This window comes from Pterocles gutturalis, unplaced genomic scaffold, assembly GCF_000699245.1.
Source record: "Pterocles gutturalis isolate BGI_N339 unplaced genomic scaffold, ASM69924v1 scaffold28792, whole genome shotgun sequence".
Lineage (NCBI taxonomy): Eukaryota > Metazoa > Chordata > Aves > Pterocliformes > Pteroclidae > Pterocles > Pterocles gutturalis.
Window position 1 is genome coordinate 17,380 of NW_010113687.1, and position 19,483 is coordinate 36,862.

Genomic DNA, 19,483 nt, shown 5'->3' on the forward strand with positions numbered 1-19,483 from the left:
TGCTTTCAAGCTACCACATAGGTTTGAAAGGAAATTTGTCCTGTCATAGGTTTTAACAACTACATCATCACTACATAGGTAATTATTCTGACACAATACAAGTGATCAAAAACCAATAGCACAAGTTGCTCTTTTTCTTTAGACTATTCCCATTTCTGACCCCATCCCTCCATTTTTCTTTTTAACAATTTTTTTATTCTAACATTAGATTGTTATGAGGACAGAATAGCCACCTGCATATTTTTTTCTAACATTTCCCACATCTTCCTTTTTTTCTTGAGGGTTTCTTATAGAAAAGTTCTTCAAAAGCCATGCTTTCATCTTCCACTTCATTTTCCAAGTCTCGATCATGCACAAAGCCTAAATTAAAACCAAGAAATTAATGCAGAATGGAAAACCCCAATACCTTTTCCTCTTAATAGTATGACAAGCTATGTCATTGATATTTTATATGTCAGCAATATACTTTCATATGTGTATAATCATGTTTAAGAAGTATTGGGCTTAGTATCACCATGTGCCTAAGAGCTCTGCTAGGAAGCAGACACTGCTAAGCCACTTGCTGCACTAGTAATTTTTACACTGAAAATCCATTTCTATTGTTATTGCTTTTTACTTTTTTAAGAAGTGTGTCTCTCTTCTCTCAAGGTTCAGTTTCAGCAGACAATACATTTGCTTCCTGACTTCAGACAGACTATAATGTTGCTTGTGAGACTAGGAGAGCACTCCCATGTAGTCTCATTAACTGTATCTCTCTTGGAATAGGAAGGTATAACGCAAGGCTTTATCACAGTCAAATTTTCTGAAATAGAGCCACTTTAATGCTTAATATATAGTGCAATTTGTAAGCCTGATCACATCATTGCTGCCTCTCCTGGTTTCAGCTGGGACAGAGTTAACTCTTCATAGTAGCTAGCGAGATGCTGTGCTTTGGATTTGTGCTGAGAAGGCAGCTGATCACATACTGATGTTTGTAGTTGCTGCCAGGACAGTCAAGGACTTTCCAGCTTCTCTGCTTGTAGACTAAAGTGATGCCAAGAGATCACTATGGAACAGTGTCCTCCAGAGGGCACAGAAACCTGTGCAATTTGAAAACATACCTTCTTCTTTTATCCTGTTAGAGTCCATTTTCTTCAGCCACTTACGAGCCTCATCAATGGTGGCAACCAATTTGTTGGTATGTTTGGTTATTATTTCTTCAGCTGAAACGGAACACAATTAAAATTTGCTAACAACACTAGCTGAGAGATGGACAGCAGCTAAAAGCCAAGCACAAAACGAAGTTACACAGAGCTGTGTTGCTTGACGATGCTACAAAGCAAGAAGTCTTAGTCACCACTGATCACATGTGGAGGCAAATTCAACACTGGGGATGAAGGTGCTGTATGTGTTACTCCCCTTTCCAATCAACATTACTAGCATTATCAGAGGAGAAGCTCTCCATCTTTGTGCTGTCCCTTTTAAGGTACACCTGAAACTTCTGAAAACATTGGGGTTTCTCTCTTTTGGGTATTAAAGTTCCTGCCTTTCCTTATCCCTCTGAAATCACACAAGTCAAAGTAAAACATGAACTCGAGATGCTGCAGCCCTTGCTTAACTGCACCGCTAAGGACTTGAAAAATGCTTGTTAGGAAGTGAGGGAAAAGTAATCTCAAAGGGAAATAATTTCTGTAAATATACTTTCACTGAGTGGAAGAGCAATGTAACATTCATCAAGCAATTGTCATAACAAAATCAACTATTACCTAATCAAGCCTACTACCAACTATCATATTCATCACTTTCATGGCCTATTGAGCAGTAAGGCAAGTAAATAATAAGCAAAACTTTATGGATTTCACCCATATGTAAGAGTTTTCCACTAATAGTAAAGACAAAGCTTACACATGAAGACCACAACCTAAAGTTTAGTTACAAATTTAACATATTTCACCTACGAGAGCTGATGAACACATCAAATATTACAGTTTTTCGTTGCTGTCAGACATCACAGTCAAAGTGACAACTTGACAAGGTTGGTGGATTTCTACAACTAAAGCCAATAACAATGTTTTGATTTAAGATGTCACTTTCCCACAGCAGGTACCCCAAACAACTTTGCTCCTAGGCCACTCATTCAGTGATTCAATTTTGCTTGCAAAATCGGCATAGAATAACGCTTTAAGCACATGAGGGGAGAAAAAAATCAAATATCAAAATATATATCTCTTAAGTACTATCATTTACTGGACCTTATAACAACAGGGTTGCCTTTGAGTGTCTGAGACCTCAGAGACTTGTAGTTAAGTATCCACTTTTGTTCAGCCTTAGCAAAATTACAAGTTCACGGGCAGACTAGTCAAAGATATTCTTAACCAAAGGCCCTACCCCTGCATATCCAAATTACTATGGCTGGCAGAACTAAGTGAGTAGGAAACAGTAGAAAAGTTAGTAAAGATTACCTAGTCTAATGTAACAGGCTGCTGGAAGACTGTATAAATTTAGAGAATACAACTAAAAGTCACCACTGTTCACTTTACCCGTACTATCTGGTGTACTCCTTCACGTTTGGAAGAGGTGAGAATTTATTCTTTTATATTTTCAACTGTCTCAGTTCCTGTTCTCCTCAGCTACCTGAAATACCTGGAAATACCTTTCTCTTGACCACATTAATATTTCCAAATTGAGCTTTGTCAGGTCTGGAAGTTTGGCCACAAATGACATATTAAATCTTTTAAAATAAAACTGGAAAGGTCATACCTTTAGCCCAGGCTTTTCTCTCATAGATTTCCTCTACTGCATCTGAGATCTTCTTAATATTCTCCTTGATTTTTCTCTGGCATAAGTTGGAGCCTTCCTTATATGCTAAATGGTCTCGGGTGTAAGTCTTCTCTGTAATGGTCTCCACTACTTCCAGTCCCTCATATATTATTGGATCAATCTTACTTTTGAAAAAGTCAGCATAGTATTTGTAGGCAGCATTATTATTTCTGTGTTCATCTGTGTTTCTGTGCTCTATGTAAGCCTCACTGGCCACAGAACCTGCACTTCCTTCTGCATTCAGCTTTTCTTCCCTACCGGTCTCTGTTGGTGTCATAGCTTCAGAAGTGTCTGCCTCCATGTTTTCTGAACGGCTGAAATAGTTCTCAGAGCTCTCGATAAATCTGACTCCACAGAGGTCACACTGGGTTTGGTCAATATCTGCTTTTTTGAAGATCTTTGATAAAAACTCCTCTCCTTCCACTGCAACAGGCTCAGCTTTGGAGCAGGCCTTCCTTTTCCACTTCATGCACAGAGAAACGAAATGGAAGACACGACGCAGCTGGCGTTGAGCAGACGCTTTCTGCTCTTGCTTCTGTTGCTTGTTGAGCGCAATGACTTCCAGGGGATCCTTTTGGTCCTCTAAGCAATGATTAACACTTTCAAGTTCCTTTTCAAGCTCATCAGCGTATTCTGTCTTATCCAAAGAGGTCATAAACCTGTCCAGGTTGATGTTTTCATACAGGATGCCCCGTATGGGTGGATGTCCCTGACTGTACGCCAAGTCCCACTTCCATCGGCAGTCAACCAAGTACTCTGCATCTCGCTCCATCAGCAGCTCTTGCAAGGCCACAGCGATTTCTCTTACATGTGTAGCATCACTCACTTGTTCCACCACCTTTAGCAATCTTTCAGGCACTTTAGAAGGAGAGTCTTTTATCATTGATTTCAGCATCGCCTTGATTTCAGGGAAGTAGTGGCGTAAGAGGGATCTATATTTAGAATTCTGCACCTGGTCAGCATTCAGTAACATCACTAAGCACAGCACTACTGTCCGCTCAGCCTCCCCTGAAGTTACGAAATCAGGATCCTCAAAAGCATCCAGAAGGACATTGAACTTTCCATGAACTCCACACAAAACTTCTGCCAGATAACAAAGATGAAATCTGAAATTCTGTGCAGCTACATATGCATCCTTTGGTCTATACTCTTGTATAATAGAAAATGTGTCTCTAAGCTCTTTGTTATAGTCCTTACTTCTGAACAAAAACTCCCAATAATGAATGAGAGCAATGTAACTCTTTGGAAAGCAGAGAGTAATGTTCTTGGAGAGACGCATCAGGACAGCACAACAGAGAATATACTGGAACTCCAACAACATCACCGTATTTCCTATGCTTGGAATCAGGTATCTTGTACATTTCTTTACCAGGACATTCATGAAACGGAAAAAAAACCATTTACAGTTTTCTGGGTTCTTATGAACATAGAATTGCTCAAGTGAATTTTCAAGAAGTCGAATGAAGCACAAGTGCGTTCTCCCTGGATTTTCAGCATTTTTGTCAGGTAGCAACATACCATATCTGCCTTCTATTCCTTTGGCCTTTCCTCCTTGGCCTTTACTCTTTGGGGAGTTTTTTGCCTTTGACAAAACAAAGCTTAGCTCTTTGCTATAATCATCCTCTTCCTTAACAAGAAGTTTCTCAAATTCTTCAGGATATCCTGAAGATAAAATGAAAACTTGCATGGCACTTAGCCATAAGTCAGTTGATTCTCTTCTGGCTGCAGTGCCTTCATTTTTAAACTTAAATGTGATGTACTCCTTCAACACTGCTTTACCGGGCTTGGAAATAATATTACTGAATTCCAGTATTTCTTTGCATGCCTTTGGGTTCTCAGACAGTATTCTCAAATGAAAATGATTAGGAAAAAACACTTCTAGGAGGGCTTTACATGACGCATATTTGTCAGTCCTCAGAATGTCATCGAAGCTTTTGCACTGATTCAGTAGCTCTTTAGGGAAAGTGTGTGCGGCTTCCAACAGTAGTCCATTTATTGTCACCAGGTGCATTTTACACTGAAATATTGTCTTTGCTTCATGGCGCAACAAGGGCTTATGATAACCCTCACAGGTATTATCTTCACAGTTCAAGCCAACAATGAACTTCATACAAATATCTGGGTAATGCCTGGTAAGTAAGTCATGCGTGACCGAACACAACCTGCTCAACAAGTGCTGCTTCAAAGCTAATTTCACCTCCTCTGTGCTTACTGAGAAAACACCTTTTGTCTTCCTCTCTTTTAGACTTGGTTTGTCTGACAAAAACTTGAGAATGGGTTCCGCTTCATTTTGAGACACCTGGCAACTGTAACCTGTTGGGACAATCCCAAAATAGGCAAAGCATGATTTTACCATATCTTTCTCCGCATTGGTGGCTGCTTTCTTCAAAGCCCTAACCAGACTCAGAAGAGCCATTAAGCCACGTGTTGCCATAAAAAGAATGTTCTGGCTAGGAGTGCTGCAGCGAGATAATGCAAAGAGAGCTTCAACGGCACCAGCAGCATGATTCAGAGATAGGAACTGACAGCATGCACTGCTCAGCTTTTCAACATCACCCTTCAGAGCTCCCTGCAAAAACATAGCCTCAGCAATGCCAGACTTCTGCTTGGTTTGTTCACAAAGGTCAAGGGCTTCTCTTAGGATGACCTCCATGTCCTCCAGGTCTGATTCTGAACAGCGACTCACACCGGCACGCACTGCAGCAAGCAGACACGACGCACGGAACTCCTTTATAGCTGTGAGGTTGGCTGCTTCCAGAGCAAACCCATGTTGTTTCATTAACTTTGCAGCTTCTTCCTTTCGACCTTCCCTTTTCATTAAGTCTGCTGTTTGGCGCAAGCATCCACGAGACTTCAGAAACTCCAGCTGATCCTCTATGTCAAGTTTGGAGAGTACCCGCATCACTTCCTCTGTTCTGTTCATACTCAGGTACTTTGCGGCTGCTTCCAAATACAACTGATTTGCTGTACATGAGAGTTTGGAAACCATTTGTCCTTTTGTATTTAACATCTCTTCATATCTGAAATAATAGATATATCAATTTACTACCATAGGTGACTAACCTAGACAAAAGCCACTGCATTTTTAACAAGCCCCTAAAACATTAAACAAATAGCTCCAAGAAGCCCTTCAAAAAGGCCAACTATTTCAAGTGATGTTTGTCATGTTATGTCACCACAATCTTAAAAGATCTACAGAAAGAATTTAACTACAACGTAAGGCTGTCTGAAGCAAGATCATTAAAACTTCTGGTACAAACAAGATCATGAAGATTACAGCATTAGTGAATCTTTCTCCATGCCGTCAAATCACTGTACAAGTGAATGTAATCACATTTTGCCAGTGATAGTCTTCTGTTTATTAAAGTACGCCTCAATATAGAATGGTCGGTTACATGACCAGAAGCCAGAATGAAATAAATCAGAATTTCAATGAATTCCCCACAGGCCAATATAGATAAAATTCTGTAAAATTTACATAAACTGGTCAGTTTAGAGAATGCTTTCAATTCTGTTGTATATACCAATGTATTTCACTGCTTGTTGACTGTCTGAGCAAAGTACCTGGTTGCACCTTGAAAACATGCACTTTAAAACACTCAGTTATTAACTATTATTGGCTGATGTGAAATTACTAAGATACACCCTAAAGTATTCTCTCCCACATGCTGAGAATGAGCAAATTTTTTCTGATGGGTGGGAAAATGATCATTAGCCTTTCATTATCAACTTTTTAATGATAAACATGGGAGCGCAGATTTTTGTACCTATGCTGGTGAATTTGCATGAATGATTTGGGGAGACTGGTTTAAAAATCATTAGTTGGTAAGGTGACTTTAATGCTTAAACCTTTTTGATCAAATTATCTCTACATATTTAACGAGCTTTAGTCTTCAAAAACCAGTCACCATTATTAAAGGTGCATCACAAAGGATTTCAGTGAAGGTGTAACTGTAGATCTTGCTAAAATTCTAATTGGTGCTTATACTCTTTAAAAAGTCAGCAATTAATTTATGTGTAATGAAAGGGGTGGCAAATAAATTAACTGTTAAAGCAACAGTGTTTTAATGAGGTCACAGGGATGGTGTGATATATGATTTAACTTCATATTAAACAAGTCACCAGCCAAAACTCTTGTGAAAATTTTACAGTGAACCAGTTGCATAATGCTGAATTTCGAAATGGAAAAGAGAATTATATTCCAATACCATCTTGGAAGACATACCTTTCAACTGCCTTTGCTGCTTCCTCATAGAGTTCTTCCTGACAATACATTTTAATTGCCAGATCAAACTCCTCGATTTGTTCATAACATTCAGACGCTTCTTTGTAGCACTGGCTCTTCTGATAGTAAACTGCGGCATCTTTCATCTGCAATGCAGAAGTCAGAAATGAAACTGAAGTCCTCTAAACAGTCAAAACTACATGCATAGAATAAATTTAGTAATTCCCTCACGTGGGTGTCCAAGAGAAGCACACTTTAATAAAATATAATTAAAGTATCTGAATGTAAACAAATACATATTAAAGTAAACATCATTAAAACTGAATATATTTTTTAAAACCTTCAAAATATTTGTGTCCAAACAACTAGAATGTAAAATTAAAGGTATTATACAAGATTTACAATTTTTTTTCACCTAGTTCTGCCTGTTATTAAAAAACACCACATACACTTCTATTGACTTGCAAATTCCTCAGAATCAACAGGATTCAATTATAACAGTTGTGGATACAGAATGGGAACTCTAACCTTGTATCTTTAAATATTTGGGAACTACTTTATATTCCTTTAGTGGAAATGCACTGCAAATTAAAAAATGTTAAATACCCCCATATACATAGAAAAATATTGGTAGTGCATTACTTAACCCTTGCAAGTTTCAAGGTTCCATTTAGATGGCAGTAATCAGCAAAGTTTCAATATCATCAGAGTATTGAATGAAGTTTCTTGAAATCAGTCATTAATTAACTTCCGACTGCAAAGCAGAAATGGCTGATGATGACATTTGAGGAAAGCCAAAGAAATAAACCCAGACTGCATAACTGTGTCACTGTCCTCTTCATTCCTCTTCCGGCTATTCTGTGACAAATGCTTCCTCTTGAGCGCATTCCTCTTGAACAGCCCAGCTTAAAGAGCTGCTTTAGTTCAGCTACTACCATGTCACAGAAAAATACTATTACTTTTTGAGTAATATGAGGGGGGGAAAAGCTATAGGAAAAGGAAAGTAATAAGGAGAGGATAGTTTAGAGGATTTAATACCTTTCCTAACTTTTTGCACAGTTCTGCACACAGCCGGAACTCCTTTGATTGAAAGAGACATTTTAGTGATAGTTTTGGTTCTCCACATTCCAAGTAAGTTTTAGCCAATGTCATATATTCCATCTGTTTTTCCCTGCAGAAAGTAAGAGAAAATTATCACTTACATCCAAATTAAGTTTAGGATCACACGATCTGTCACAGAATCCAACAAACACTGACATCACGTATTCTTCTTCATACATAACCTGATGAGGTATTACCTTACAATTAGGTGTAATTTGGGCTGCACTGCTCTGTCCAGAAGTCTGCTCCAGAATCTCACTGCTCTGGCAGTAAACCGTTGTTTATTTGTTTGTTCGTTTGTTTTTAAATTCTCAGACTGAGTATACTAGTGTGGTTTTGTGCTGATTCTCCTTTCTAGTTTAACTTGCCCCTTCTTCCTTTCTGCTGTTTAGCCCCAATGCCATTAAAGACAACAGTCAAATTTGTTCTCAGCCTTTGTTTTGTATAACTAAACAAGCCTCGCCTTTCTGGTATCATTGCAGCACGTCTGTTGTCTTCCCAGACCTCGTCTGAATTCATTCTGGACCCTGAAGGATCAGAACCACATAGAGCATTTCATATCATAGAGCACACAGGAATCTTACTTATGATTCTACACCACCACTAATACCTCTACTAAAAAAAAAAATATGCCACTTTCACAGCTTCATTATTACATACATTCTGTCAACTTAACATATCGTAATATACCCAATTTCTTCTCCTCAAATTTTAGCCAGTTGACAAGCACCCCAGCTTACAGCCAACTCCAAAAAAGTTTTTTCAGTCCCATCAACAAATTCTCCATGATCATGAAATTTTATTAATATCCTTATGCTTCTAGACAGGTCCACTAATATAAAACAGATAATTAAAAAAGGAAAAACGTTGATTAGCTCCTGTAATAACACTCCTCCAGACCTTCTCACTTCTCCCTTCAGTGCTAGCTCCCTCTGCTCTAGTCACTCCTTAACCACTCTGCTATCTCTGCTAGTTCTCAGCCTCCCCAGCCTGAACAGGAATTAATCACACAGGTCTAGTGTCCTCTTCATTAAGTTTTTTCCTGTCTTATTTGAGCCAAGTCCCAAACAGTTCTTCAGCCTCTTCAGGAACCTGCAAACTTCCTCCCCTGTCAAACCCTTGAGCTATTTTACCCAGCTGACAACAGGAACTAAATGATTCATCTCAAAATACGTCCCTTTAAAACTGCCCTTTGGTTCAGACCTAGTTCTGCTTTTTAGTTTAGATTTATTCCAACACCAATTTTACCTCAAAGCTCGCTTTTTGTATAGCAGCTTTTCTTCCCCAACATACAACACCATTCCTTCTTCTTTGCCAAGTCAATACGCAGTGGGATTAACTGGAGCTGAGCACTGCTGATGGCATATGCTCTTCTACCCACATCTAAGAATATAAAGCCTCTTGAAGTAATGCAAACCCTGTTGCTTTTCTCTCACATAACCAGTAAGCCCTTTAAATGGCCACATTTGGTTTGGATATCCCACAGCATAGAATTGCCTTCCCTACTCCCCAAAATCCACTTTTTTAAACCTCTTTTGCTGCTCACAGAGATGTGAAGACACCTTGCCCACACGGTTCTCCAACATCTCCAGTCCGGTCCCACAGCTGTGGTGGGAATGTCCCCCTGCACACACCCATGAGGTCTGGCACTCGCTCATCTGCGTTTACACTTACTTGGGGCTGCTTTTCTTTGAGTGCACTTTGAGAACAGCATCGTGTGCCAGGGCCAGTTTGGACTTCTCAGCTGCTCCTCCCTTCTGGTAACATTTGGCTGCCACCTGGGGTGCAATCATACACAGCATTCACACACGGGCATCCAGTCTATGGCTTACCACATAAAAGCAATACTTAATTTTGCAGTCACTGTAACACAAAACAAAGACTAGCAGGGTGTCTGAGAAGAGGATAAGGTAAATCACTGCTGTATATTTCTAGGACAAAAAGACAAGCTTTAAAGTCAGTCTACATGTGACTATCAGAATTAGAATTTTAATCACAATGTTTTACATGGAAGTAGCAAAAGCAAAATTCCTAGTGGGCTGACAGAATAAAGAGCACATGCAATTTGAATGATGGCCTAAACCATTAATTGGTAAGTCACCAGGCACCTGACACATAAATTCTATTAATAAAAGTTTGGAAAACCAGTGTGTGCAAAGTTGAATGAAAAAGCACGGAGCATTTATTCATGCTTTTACTATACCAGGCCCTTTCTGTGACAATCTAAAGAGAAACATCAGAAGTTACCACGCTCCTAGCAAGGTTTGCTTCATTATCATCTCACTCATTCTACAACTCCATTATTTCTTTATTCTCTCCATTAATTTAGTACTTGCTTCTGTTTGGAAATTGCACATTGTGAGACACTCTTAGAGTTGCCAAATTCACCAGATAATGTCTTCTTAACGTAGCAATGACAAGCAAAGACCAGGGTTATAAAGAAAACAGAACAGCAGATAATATAACTAATTCATTTCAGATTTCAAGATTAAATTTTTTCAGCTATGTGCTTTTTATCTAAATACTTCTCTGTCCATTTAGGAAATTGCCTTTTTTTTTTTTCAAGACTGTCTGTATAGTGGCAGCTGGTTATTTCAATGTTTGCCATTATAAATATTTATTTTTCATACAGAAAATTATATGCTGCTATCAGCAAAAAATGGAAGCGTTCCTTCTGCCACGATCAAAAAAAGTATCCAAAATTTTATTTCATAGAATAAGAGAATCATAAAATATCTCAAGTTGGAAGGGACCCATAAGGATCGAGTTCAACTCCCTGGAGTTGAAATCACCCAGAAGAGGACAAGGGCAGTTGTTCTATAGAGATCCCTTAATTCCTTGTAGAATAATTAATTTTGCTTCCATTCCATTAATTCTCATCCCATATCTGGATTCTATCAACTACCAATTTAGGAGACAAAAGACTCTATAATCTCCATGTTCTTTAAGTAGTAAGGGAATTAAACCATATTTTGCTACTCTTTCGGCGGTTTTCTTAGTGCTCTCTTGGTTCTTACACGTGTTCATGTGTTTTGTATCCACCCCAATTACTGCCCAAAAAACCCATAAAAGGCCTCTGAGATCATCATCCAAATCAATACACTTCCAAGAAATGTTTTCATTTTCCTGCAATAATGTGTAATGATATAGTCAAGCACGTGGTTTTGATTCACAAATTCCAGTCAATTCCAGTTGTTGCTAATAATTGTTTTTTCCAACCATCTTTCATTTGTACGCATTAAAATGTTTTTCCCTTATGGGACTGCAGATTTCTGAGCAGAGAATTTAAGATAACAGAGAATGGGCTTGCTCTCCCTGCTTACTTCTTGCAAATCAATTTCAAGTAGTCTGGAGACACCTACACAACTACAAACCACAAACTAAAATACACTACTACAGAGCAACTGGAGGTCTACAGATAATTTTATAGATGCAAAGGAAAAAAAAAAAAACAGGTTTCAGAATAGACAAGAATCCTTATTTCAGATAAATATATGCTCTTACCGCCCAGAACTGATGTTTAGCATAGTAGTCTCCCTGTGCGATCCATTCTTCTGGAGTTGAAGTTTTCACAAACATGCTGTCGTCTAAGTCTAGGAGGTCAGGGGTAAGCATTTTGTGTTAGAATGGATAAACCACAAAAACCACTTATCATGTACCAAAACTAAGCATTAACATCTCATCATGTTCCAAATTCTTTATGATTTGTGCTCACCTCAGTAATAGTAACTATGAATTAAATACATTTTATCCCTCTCAAACAGCACTGAAAATCAAGAAGTTTGGTCTGGCTTTGAAAGACCTTTAAAAATCATGCTTGTTATTTGGACAAAACTTTGAGTAAATCCACTGTCTTTACAGAAACAAAGTTCTTTCATTTTATAAATCTCTCTCAGGTGGGATGGTTTTCTGTGAACAGCCTTCCTTACTGTGCAGGAAAAATTAATACTATTGAATTGGCAATGAAGTTAGGCATTAACATATACAACTGATCTTTAAGAGACAAGATGCCCTTAAAAATGTCCACTGATTTCAGGGGGGTTATCAATGCATTCTGTTGGAGGGACCAAGGAATTTAACCTTCTTTATTACACAGCCTAAAAGCAAAACAGCATGAGTAGGCTGTCCTGTTCGACAGTCTTCTAAGAAAGTTTTAGAACTTTACCTTTCTTTTCATCTGCTTTGACAACCTCAACAAATTCTCTTTTGATGAAATACTTAAAAGCTGGAGCCCGTTTGTCACTGTCTTCATCAAAGATCCAAAGATTGACCCTGGCTCTTGTAATGGCAGTATACAATTGCTTCAGTTCTCCATTTAGCATCTGAAGCAGAATAAAAAAAAAAAAAAAAAAGTAACACACCAAAACAAAATTAAATAAATGAAATACCAATACTTTGTTAAAAAGAAACATACTTTGCAGTTAAAGGAAACAGTGAATATATACAGAATAAATGACAAATAAGAAAGTATCTTTAAGTAAGCAAGTCTAAATATTAAATATGTGATTTTTCAATTACATAAGGCATTGTTACTGCTCCAGCAAATCTAGCAGCTGTAGGTATGATGGTCCATTTTTCTTCTAATCACTTGCATATATAATTATTCATATTTTACCATACAACCCTGAAAGTATCCGACTCACTAGGTTCTAAGAAGTTTCCTTATTTTTAAGGTAGCGACACCAATCCGAAACCAGACTAAAGTAATAATAAATATTGACAAGCTGCTTTTCTATTTGCCTTAACCACAGCTGTACATGTAATAGACTTTTAGGTATATTTACAGAAGTTTTTGTTCTCTTATCAAATTACATTCGCAACAAACCTCTTGTCTTTCAAAATCAAGATTGTATTTTACAAATATGAACAACTACCAAAAAGATAAAGCAACCTCGATAAACATGGAACTACAGGATGGAAGTATTCCTTGAAGAAATTTCATTGCTTCTAAGATTTAAGAATGTAGTTTATCCTTCTTGTTCCCAATGTTATGAAAAACTCACCTTGTACATTTCTACATTAAAAGGAGTCCTCTTCTGCGTGCCAGTAGCATCCTCTAAAGGCATCTCGATTAGCAGTCTGCTTCCTACTTGCACATCTGAATCAGGAGTATAAGAAGAAATGATCTTCCACTCTTTGCTAGCCTAAAACGTCAAGAGAACAAGGTTGACATGTATGCAGCAATCACGACAGCCCATATATGCAAAAGATAAGGTCATATGTTGTGATGGACCAACACAGCCCCACAACTGAAGAAGGCTCAGAGGAGACAGGTGACCAAAAAAAAAAAAAAAATTAACTCAGGGAAGAACATAAAGAATGACCACCAATTTTCACCAAGAAAGCTGAACTTCATCTCAATAAAAGTGGTATTAGAGGGTAACCTTTGTTTGAGATATACAGCTGTACTTCCCTGAAAAGGGAGCAGCCAGGAGGGTCATGCTGTAAGCTAGCAGACGAGACTTGATATGCAGCAGAAATCAGACACCATTTAAAATCAAGACTTAATAAAAAAATGCAGAAAATGGGTAAGTATTAAATACCTCTGAGTCTGTGAAAAAGTTGTAAAGGAGTACATCATCAAATTCCAAGCCCTTTGCTTCATAAACTGTCAGTACAAGTGCTAAACTGAGTTCCTCGGGTATCTTCTCCTTTGCAGTTTCATTTGCCACTAATACCACCTGTTACACAGTACATGAATAAAAAGAACATATTAGAAAGCAAAAAAAAAAAAAAAAAGGTAATTGATGCAAAGAGGAAGCAAAAGAGGAAGCATACACACATGTCATGATAACGCCAGAACCTTCTCAACACCAGTCAACATTTAAGCACACTCCACAATACAGGTCGCAAAGTTGACACTAGAAGACTGACAAATGCATGGTATGTGCAGATAGTTGTAGATCTGGTGTATGAAAATTTGGAGTTAGAAAGGAACGGGACAGGCAACACCTGATGCAAAAAAGAATAGAAAGAGCCAGATGTGTATTAAGAAGAAAAAGAAACCAACACAATGAATATTTATGAATTTAAAAAGCATAATTTACCAGGGAGATACAAGGGCTTAAAAAAGAAAGCTGCGGGCTTTCTTTTTTACCAACAGAGCTGAGAGAGTCTGCAAAAAGCCGTATACCTAAGAAAAGCAAACCTGATGTGCTCCAAATTCAATGGGCTGTGTTTTCCTTTTGTTGCCCCTCAGCAGAATTGCTAGGTCACTAACACTGCAGGACTCCAAGACAGTAGGTTTTGGTCCATCAAAGAGACCACAGTCCTTAGGAAGACGATCAAAAGACTCTGGGAAATAATGCTGGAGCAAATCAACCACTCCAGATGCTAAACGGAGAATACCTGTAATAAGGAGAATACAGATTTTTTTTAACTTTAGTCTGTCTCATACTCTCCCACAAACACACTTTTAAAGGATTTTTCTTATAATTTTGAAATTAAGAAGTATCATGACAAAAACCACTAGTCAGAGAAGAGAGAGGTCCACTTCATGTTTCTGCCAATTTTAACAGACCTCATTCTTGGGTCTGTAAAGATCAGAAAGTATGCTACAAAGACTTAGCAGCATCTTCACAAAATTAGGTCCTAAATGAGAAACAAGGAAGAAAAGCAGAAGTAGCACACCAATGCTGCAAAGTCTAGCAATTTGGGGATGCAACAACAGAAATGGTATGATTATTTGTTAAATTTTCTTCTGTTAAGTTTTCCTTCAAACAAATACAGTCAAAACATGCAGTAAGCATGATTGTTCAAAAAATTACAATTTAATAAAGTTCAGTCTTGGTTTTCCAGCTGAGATGTCAAAATACATAACCTGCATGTCAGAAAAAGCTGACCATCTGATGATTTTAAAAAAACAGGCCACTTAAAGATGCTTTGAACTAGTCAGTAGAAAACTTCAATCATTAGTGACATCTGAAGATCACAGACTTACATCACAAATAAATTTGTTACTCTACCTGAATGGGACCTGTAGTTCTGGTACAACTGATATATTCTTTTTGGCTTTCTAATGCGTTGCTTCTTGTTCATGGAGTTCTTGCTTGCATAATGGAACAGTGACCTCAGATCACTAAAACGAAAAGCAACTCCTTTCATTATGCTCTGGGCAGTGTCACCAGTTAGGAACATGGCGTTAGGGTCATTGATGCATTTCATTAGCAGTGCCAGCTCAGCTTGGGTGAAATCCTGTATCTCATCACCGTAAAACTCATGGATGGACCACGGCAGCTCCTTAAGCTTTGAGACTCTTTGAGATAAGTTATACAGCAGATCTTCTTCATCGAAGTAACCTCTCTGTGATCGTATCTGCTGATAAAGACAAAAGAGGTGGTAGATTTCACTCCTGTCTTCGGTGAAGTTCGGGGATCTCTTTCGGCCTAGCTTTTTGTACTGCTCCTCAGTAAGTTTACCCCCAAAGCAACTCAGTGCCTCAAAAGAGCCTTTCAGAAATGATTTTATTTCTTTCCAGACTAGTGCTAGATTGTACAAGCTTTTACCTTTTATCATTTTTGGCCATATTTCATTTGCAAATACATCGTAAGTCACAAAAGTCCGAGGATCACTTTCCCTAGAGTACGCATCTGCAGCTCCTTCATCATCACCATGCTCTGCTTCAATATTACCTTCTTCATCCTCATCATCCAAATTTGGTACCACCCAGTCTTCCTGAGGACTCCAACCAACAATGGTTCTTTTAAGGCTTCCATCTTCGTTTCTCGGAAAAAATGGGTCAGGCATGGATGCATCCAGTAATAGCAACAACTGCTTGGAGGTGACAAACAGTGGGAAATTTTCATCTTTAATATCTTGTAGCTTGTGAACATTTGGCTCCAGAGGCTTGAAGTGACTGGTTACTTTAGAAGACTTGCTAAGTTCAACAAAATTCTTCTGAACTTCTTGGCACAAGACAGGATTTTTTGTCACGAAGATCTGGTGCAGGTGCTCCAGCCTGTTCGATGCTTCTGCGCTACACATTTGGTCTTCTTCATGGTCATCACAGGAATTCATTTCTGCACCAGCCGTGCCCACAAGAACCTTTTCATCTTCGCTGTCCTGGTCTTGCTCATCGCTTGTCTGCTCCTCGCTTGAATCATCACTGTCCTGTTTTAGTTCACCCTCTTCCTTCTCTAATCTAGCCTTTTCAACCTCGCTGCACTGTTTTTGCTGCCATGTTTGCCTCTCCAGCAGAGGACCATTTGCCAAGGCAGATTTCTCCCAGTACGAATAGAATTTCTTCCAAAGCCTATATAAGCAGCATGTTGTCTTCCCTGTCCCACTTCGCCCAATTAAAATGATTGGTTCCATGGGCTTTGGATTGAGATCAATCACTGCGTACTCCAACTCCCCAACTCGGAAGGGGTATTCAACAGAAGAATGTACGTCATTTATAATGTTAAGCGCCATGTTAGTACTGAAGCTGTGAAATTTCATTATATTGAATTCCAATTCTGCTGCACTAGCTGGAGGAAAATACTCTGGTATGGTATGTTCTTTTGATTTTTCTGCATCTAGGTCTTCAACATAACAACGTGGAACACGCTTCTGTGTTGTCACATTGTGGTTCTGATGCTGTTCGTTTATGCCCTTGAGCTTTTTCCTCAAGATGCAAGATAAACCCCGATTGTAGGAAATACATATATTCTCTAAGACACGGTTCAGCTTGCAGTGGTCAAGAACAATGGCCCAAATTCTGATTATTTCTGTGTAAACCCTACCTGACTTTTCTGGAAGACTTTTTGTCTGTTCAGTCTCCATAATCTTTTCTGCACTCTCACTGCAACGAGGAGAAAAGTCAATTGCAAGTTCCCATAGCATTCTTGCACCTTTGCCCAACTTGGCTTCATACAGCTGGATATCAGCATTCAAGTGTTTTAGTGGTTTCTGAAGGCCCCTAGTCCATTCCCCATTGCCAAGACGCTTAATTGTCATTATCGTTTTAGTTTTCAGATAACGAGGCACAGCTTTGCTGCCCAGCATCTTCAGCATTTCAGGAGTGCACTCTATTTCCCAGGTCATGTTGTCAAACTCCTGCACATATTCCTCAATATCGAGAATCTTCCCTGTCTCCTCCTCTGGTTCTTCCCTTTCTCCACCGGGTAGGGCCATACTAAATTCCCCTGCTCCCTTCTTTTTCTCCCAGTCACCCCCTTTTCCTTCAGGATAAGCTACGCTTCTATAATATTGCGAGGACTCACTTCTTCCCTCTTCCAAATTAGACTGGGCTGAAGATGGTTTTTTTACTGGAGGATGATCCTTTCCCAGCGCGTCACCCAATTTCAGTTGCTGAATTAAAGCTGTGATTGCCTGCACGAGACTTTCCTGCAGTGTTAAGGGGCTATTTATTCCTTCTGTTTCCTGCTTTGCCAACTGATCTTTTTTTGTCTTTACAGAACATGGGATTTTCACATCATTCTGTGCTGCATTGCCAGATGATGCCTTTAATGAGGACCCAGATGAAGAATGTCCCATGCTCTTTGGCTGTGAAATCTCAGAGGTTGGGAGGGGCTTAGATGTTTTAACTGACTGCCCTGATATATCCTGACGGTACTTCTTTTTCTCCAATGCAGCATTATTCCAAGCAAGTAGCAGTGGGTCATTTTTTTTAATTCTATGCCTCACATCTCTTCCTAACTTGTTTTTTATATTAAAGTTGATGTCAAATTTTGCCAATGACTCTATTATTCTCTTAGCCTGTTTTGAAAATCCTCTCTGAAAAATAACATGCATCACTGTATTTCCATTCTCATCTTGTATGTTTGGATTAAGATATGGAAAGTCAGAAGGTCTTGAAGCAAAGAGATCAAGTAGATAGTTCAGGATGTTTAAACCAGTGCCATCTGAAAGCAAGAAAACAAACAAAAACAAAATATCATTTGCTTTACAAGTCTGCTTTGTAGGCCAACAATTTTTAATACTTTTTTCTCTGTAGCTATTAAAAGAAAATTAATTGGCTTTCAAAAGAAAAAAAATTAATCTACATTTCATGTCTGTAAAACATGCTTATTTGAAATTGCTCAAAAGTGAGCTCTTCTAATATCCAGGGAAAACAATGCAATGGCAGCAAAGCTTTAAAAATCCCTAGTGCTGCAATTGTTCCTGTAGCATCAGTTTCATTCCTTTTTTAACCTCCAGGTACAGATTCATTCATCTTCCAACACCAGCCCTGACTGCTACCCAAGGTAGGCTGGTGACTCTGGTCACCCGGACAAGCAGCAGAGCTCTGGGTACCAATCTGGGGTCATTTGGTTCATTTTAGTATGCCACCCAGAAGTCATCTGCTGCAGATAACTTTGGCTTACTAAAATAACCTGTAGCAAATCCCAATTGTTTCCTGATATCTGAGGTCCCTAGAGCAATTTTCTACTAAATAATATTAGTTCAATACCTAACTGTATTTAAAGAAAAAAAAAATTTAAAAAAAAATATATATATTCTACCACTTTCTGGATTTAACACAAATATATGTGATTTAAACCAGGTAATGTATGTGAAACATTTCTTTCCTAACTGTAAAATACTGACACACCAAAATAATTGTAAAGAAATTCCACCTCCAAAACTTTACACAGTGAAGAATATTTAAGAGAAGATACTGTCAATGGACTTCTGAATCTTCTGATTTACAACTGTCAAAATCTATGCTTTTAATCTATCTAAAGCTATTAAATGAAATTTGCATCCTTTAAAAATTAATAAATTCAGTATTTTTTATTATTTAATCCTTAAATGCAAAAAAATACTTTTTTTCTGAATTTAAAATCAAACCTGACTTTGGGGCTTAATTTGACAGTTTATCTGAATTTCTTCCATTTTTATGTAAGCCCTAGAATCCTCTCACTCACTCACTCCTCCTCTGAACAAAACTTTACTCAATTTACAACTAAACAAAAACATGGAAACAGAAGCCTTACCTCTGTTATTTAAACAGATGGAAACAGCAGCATGCAAAGGAGTATCTCCTCGTGCAATGGAGACATTCTGAGGAGCTGCACCTTTGGTCAGCAGCAAATATACCAGTTCAAAATAATTCTTTTTGAGGCATATTTGCAGTGGTATTTCAGAGTTGGTTCCAATCCCATCTGGCAGAGCTGGTGTGAAGGACATGAAAATATCAGGGGTTAAATCTGATGCGCCAGATCTGCAAACTACAGAAAGTTCTAAACAGATGAAGGTACATGCTGATTGCTGAGCAGGACTGTGTGTCCATAATTTACAGCTAACATGAAGATATAAGATGAAATGAAAAATGCCAGAGTAATCCTAGGGATAAACCCCATGCAAAACAAGAAAAAAGGCAGGCACTTGTCATGCCTTTGAAATCACTGAAGTAGTCAATTACTCACAACATAA

The 19,483-nt window shown here is 38.4% G+C and overlaps 1 protein-coding gene across 1 annotated transcript in view; it reads right to left on the reverse strand.

Annotated features, from left to right (window-relative positions):
* Positions 1-200: 200 nt before the first annotated feature.
* TRANK1 (tetratricopeptide repeat and ankyrin repeat containing 1) overlaps positions 201-19,483 on the reverse strand; it is a 29,203-nt gene continuing 9,920 nt past the window's right edge. Inside the window, exons 11-23 of the mRNA XM_010074597.1 lie at positions 19,045-19,221; positions 15,091-17,970; positions 14,274-14,473; positions 13,669-13,806; positions 13,129-13,269; positions 12,291-12,447; positions 11,630-11,718; positions 9,800-9,903; positions 8,063-8,195; positions 7,025-7,170; positions 2,740-5,819; positions 1,101-1,202; positions 201-360 (exon numbers count right to left, since the gene is read on the reverse strand). Coding sequence (XP_010072899.1) covers positions 248-360; positions 1,101-1,202; positions 2,740-5,819; positions 7,025-7,170; positions 8,063-8,195; positions 9,800-9,903; positions 11,630-11,718; positions 12,291-12,447; positions 13,129-13,269; positions 13,669-13,806; positions 14,274-14,473; positions 15,091-17,970; positions 19,045-19,221 — 7,460 coding nt within the window. The 3' untranslated portion in view covers positions 201-247. The remainder of the gene's footprint in view (positions 361-1,100; positions 1,203-2,739; positions 5,820-7,024; positions 7,171-8,062; positions 8,196-9,799; positions 9,904-11,629; positions 11,719-12,290; positions 12,448-13,128; positions 13,270-13,668; positions 13,807-14,273; positions 14,474-15,090; positions 17,971-19,044; positions 19,222-19,483) is intronic.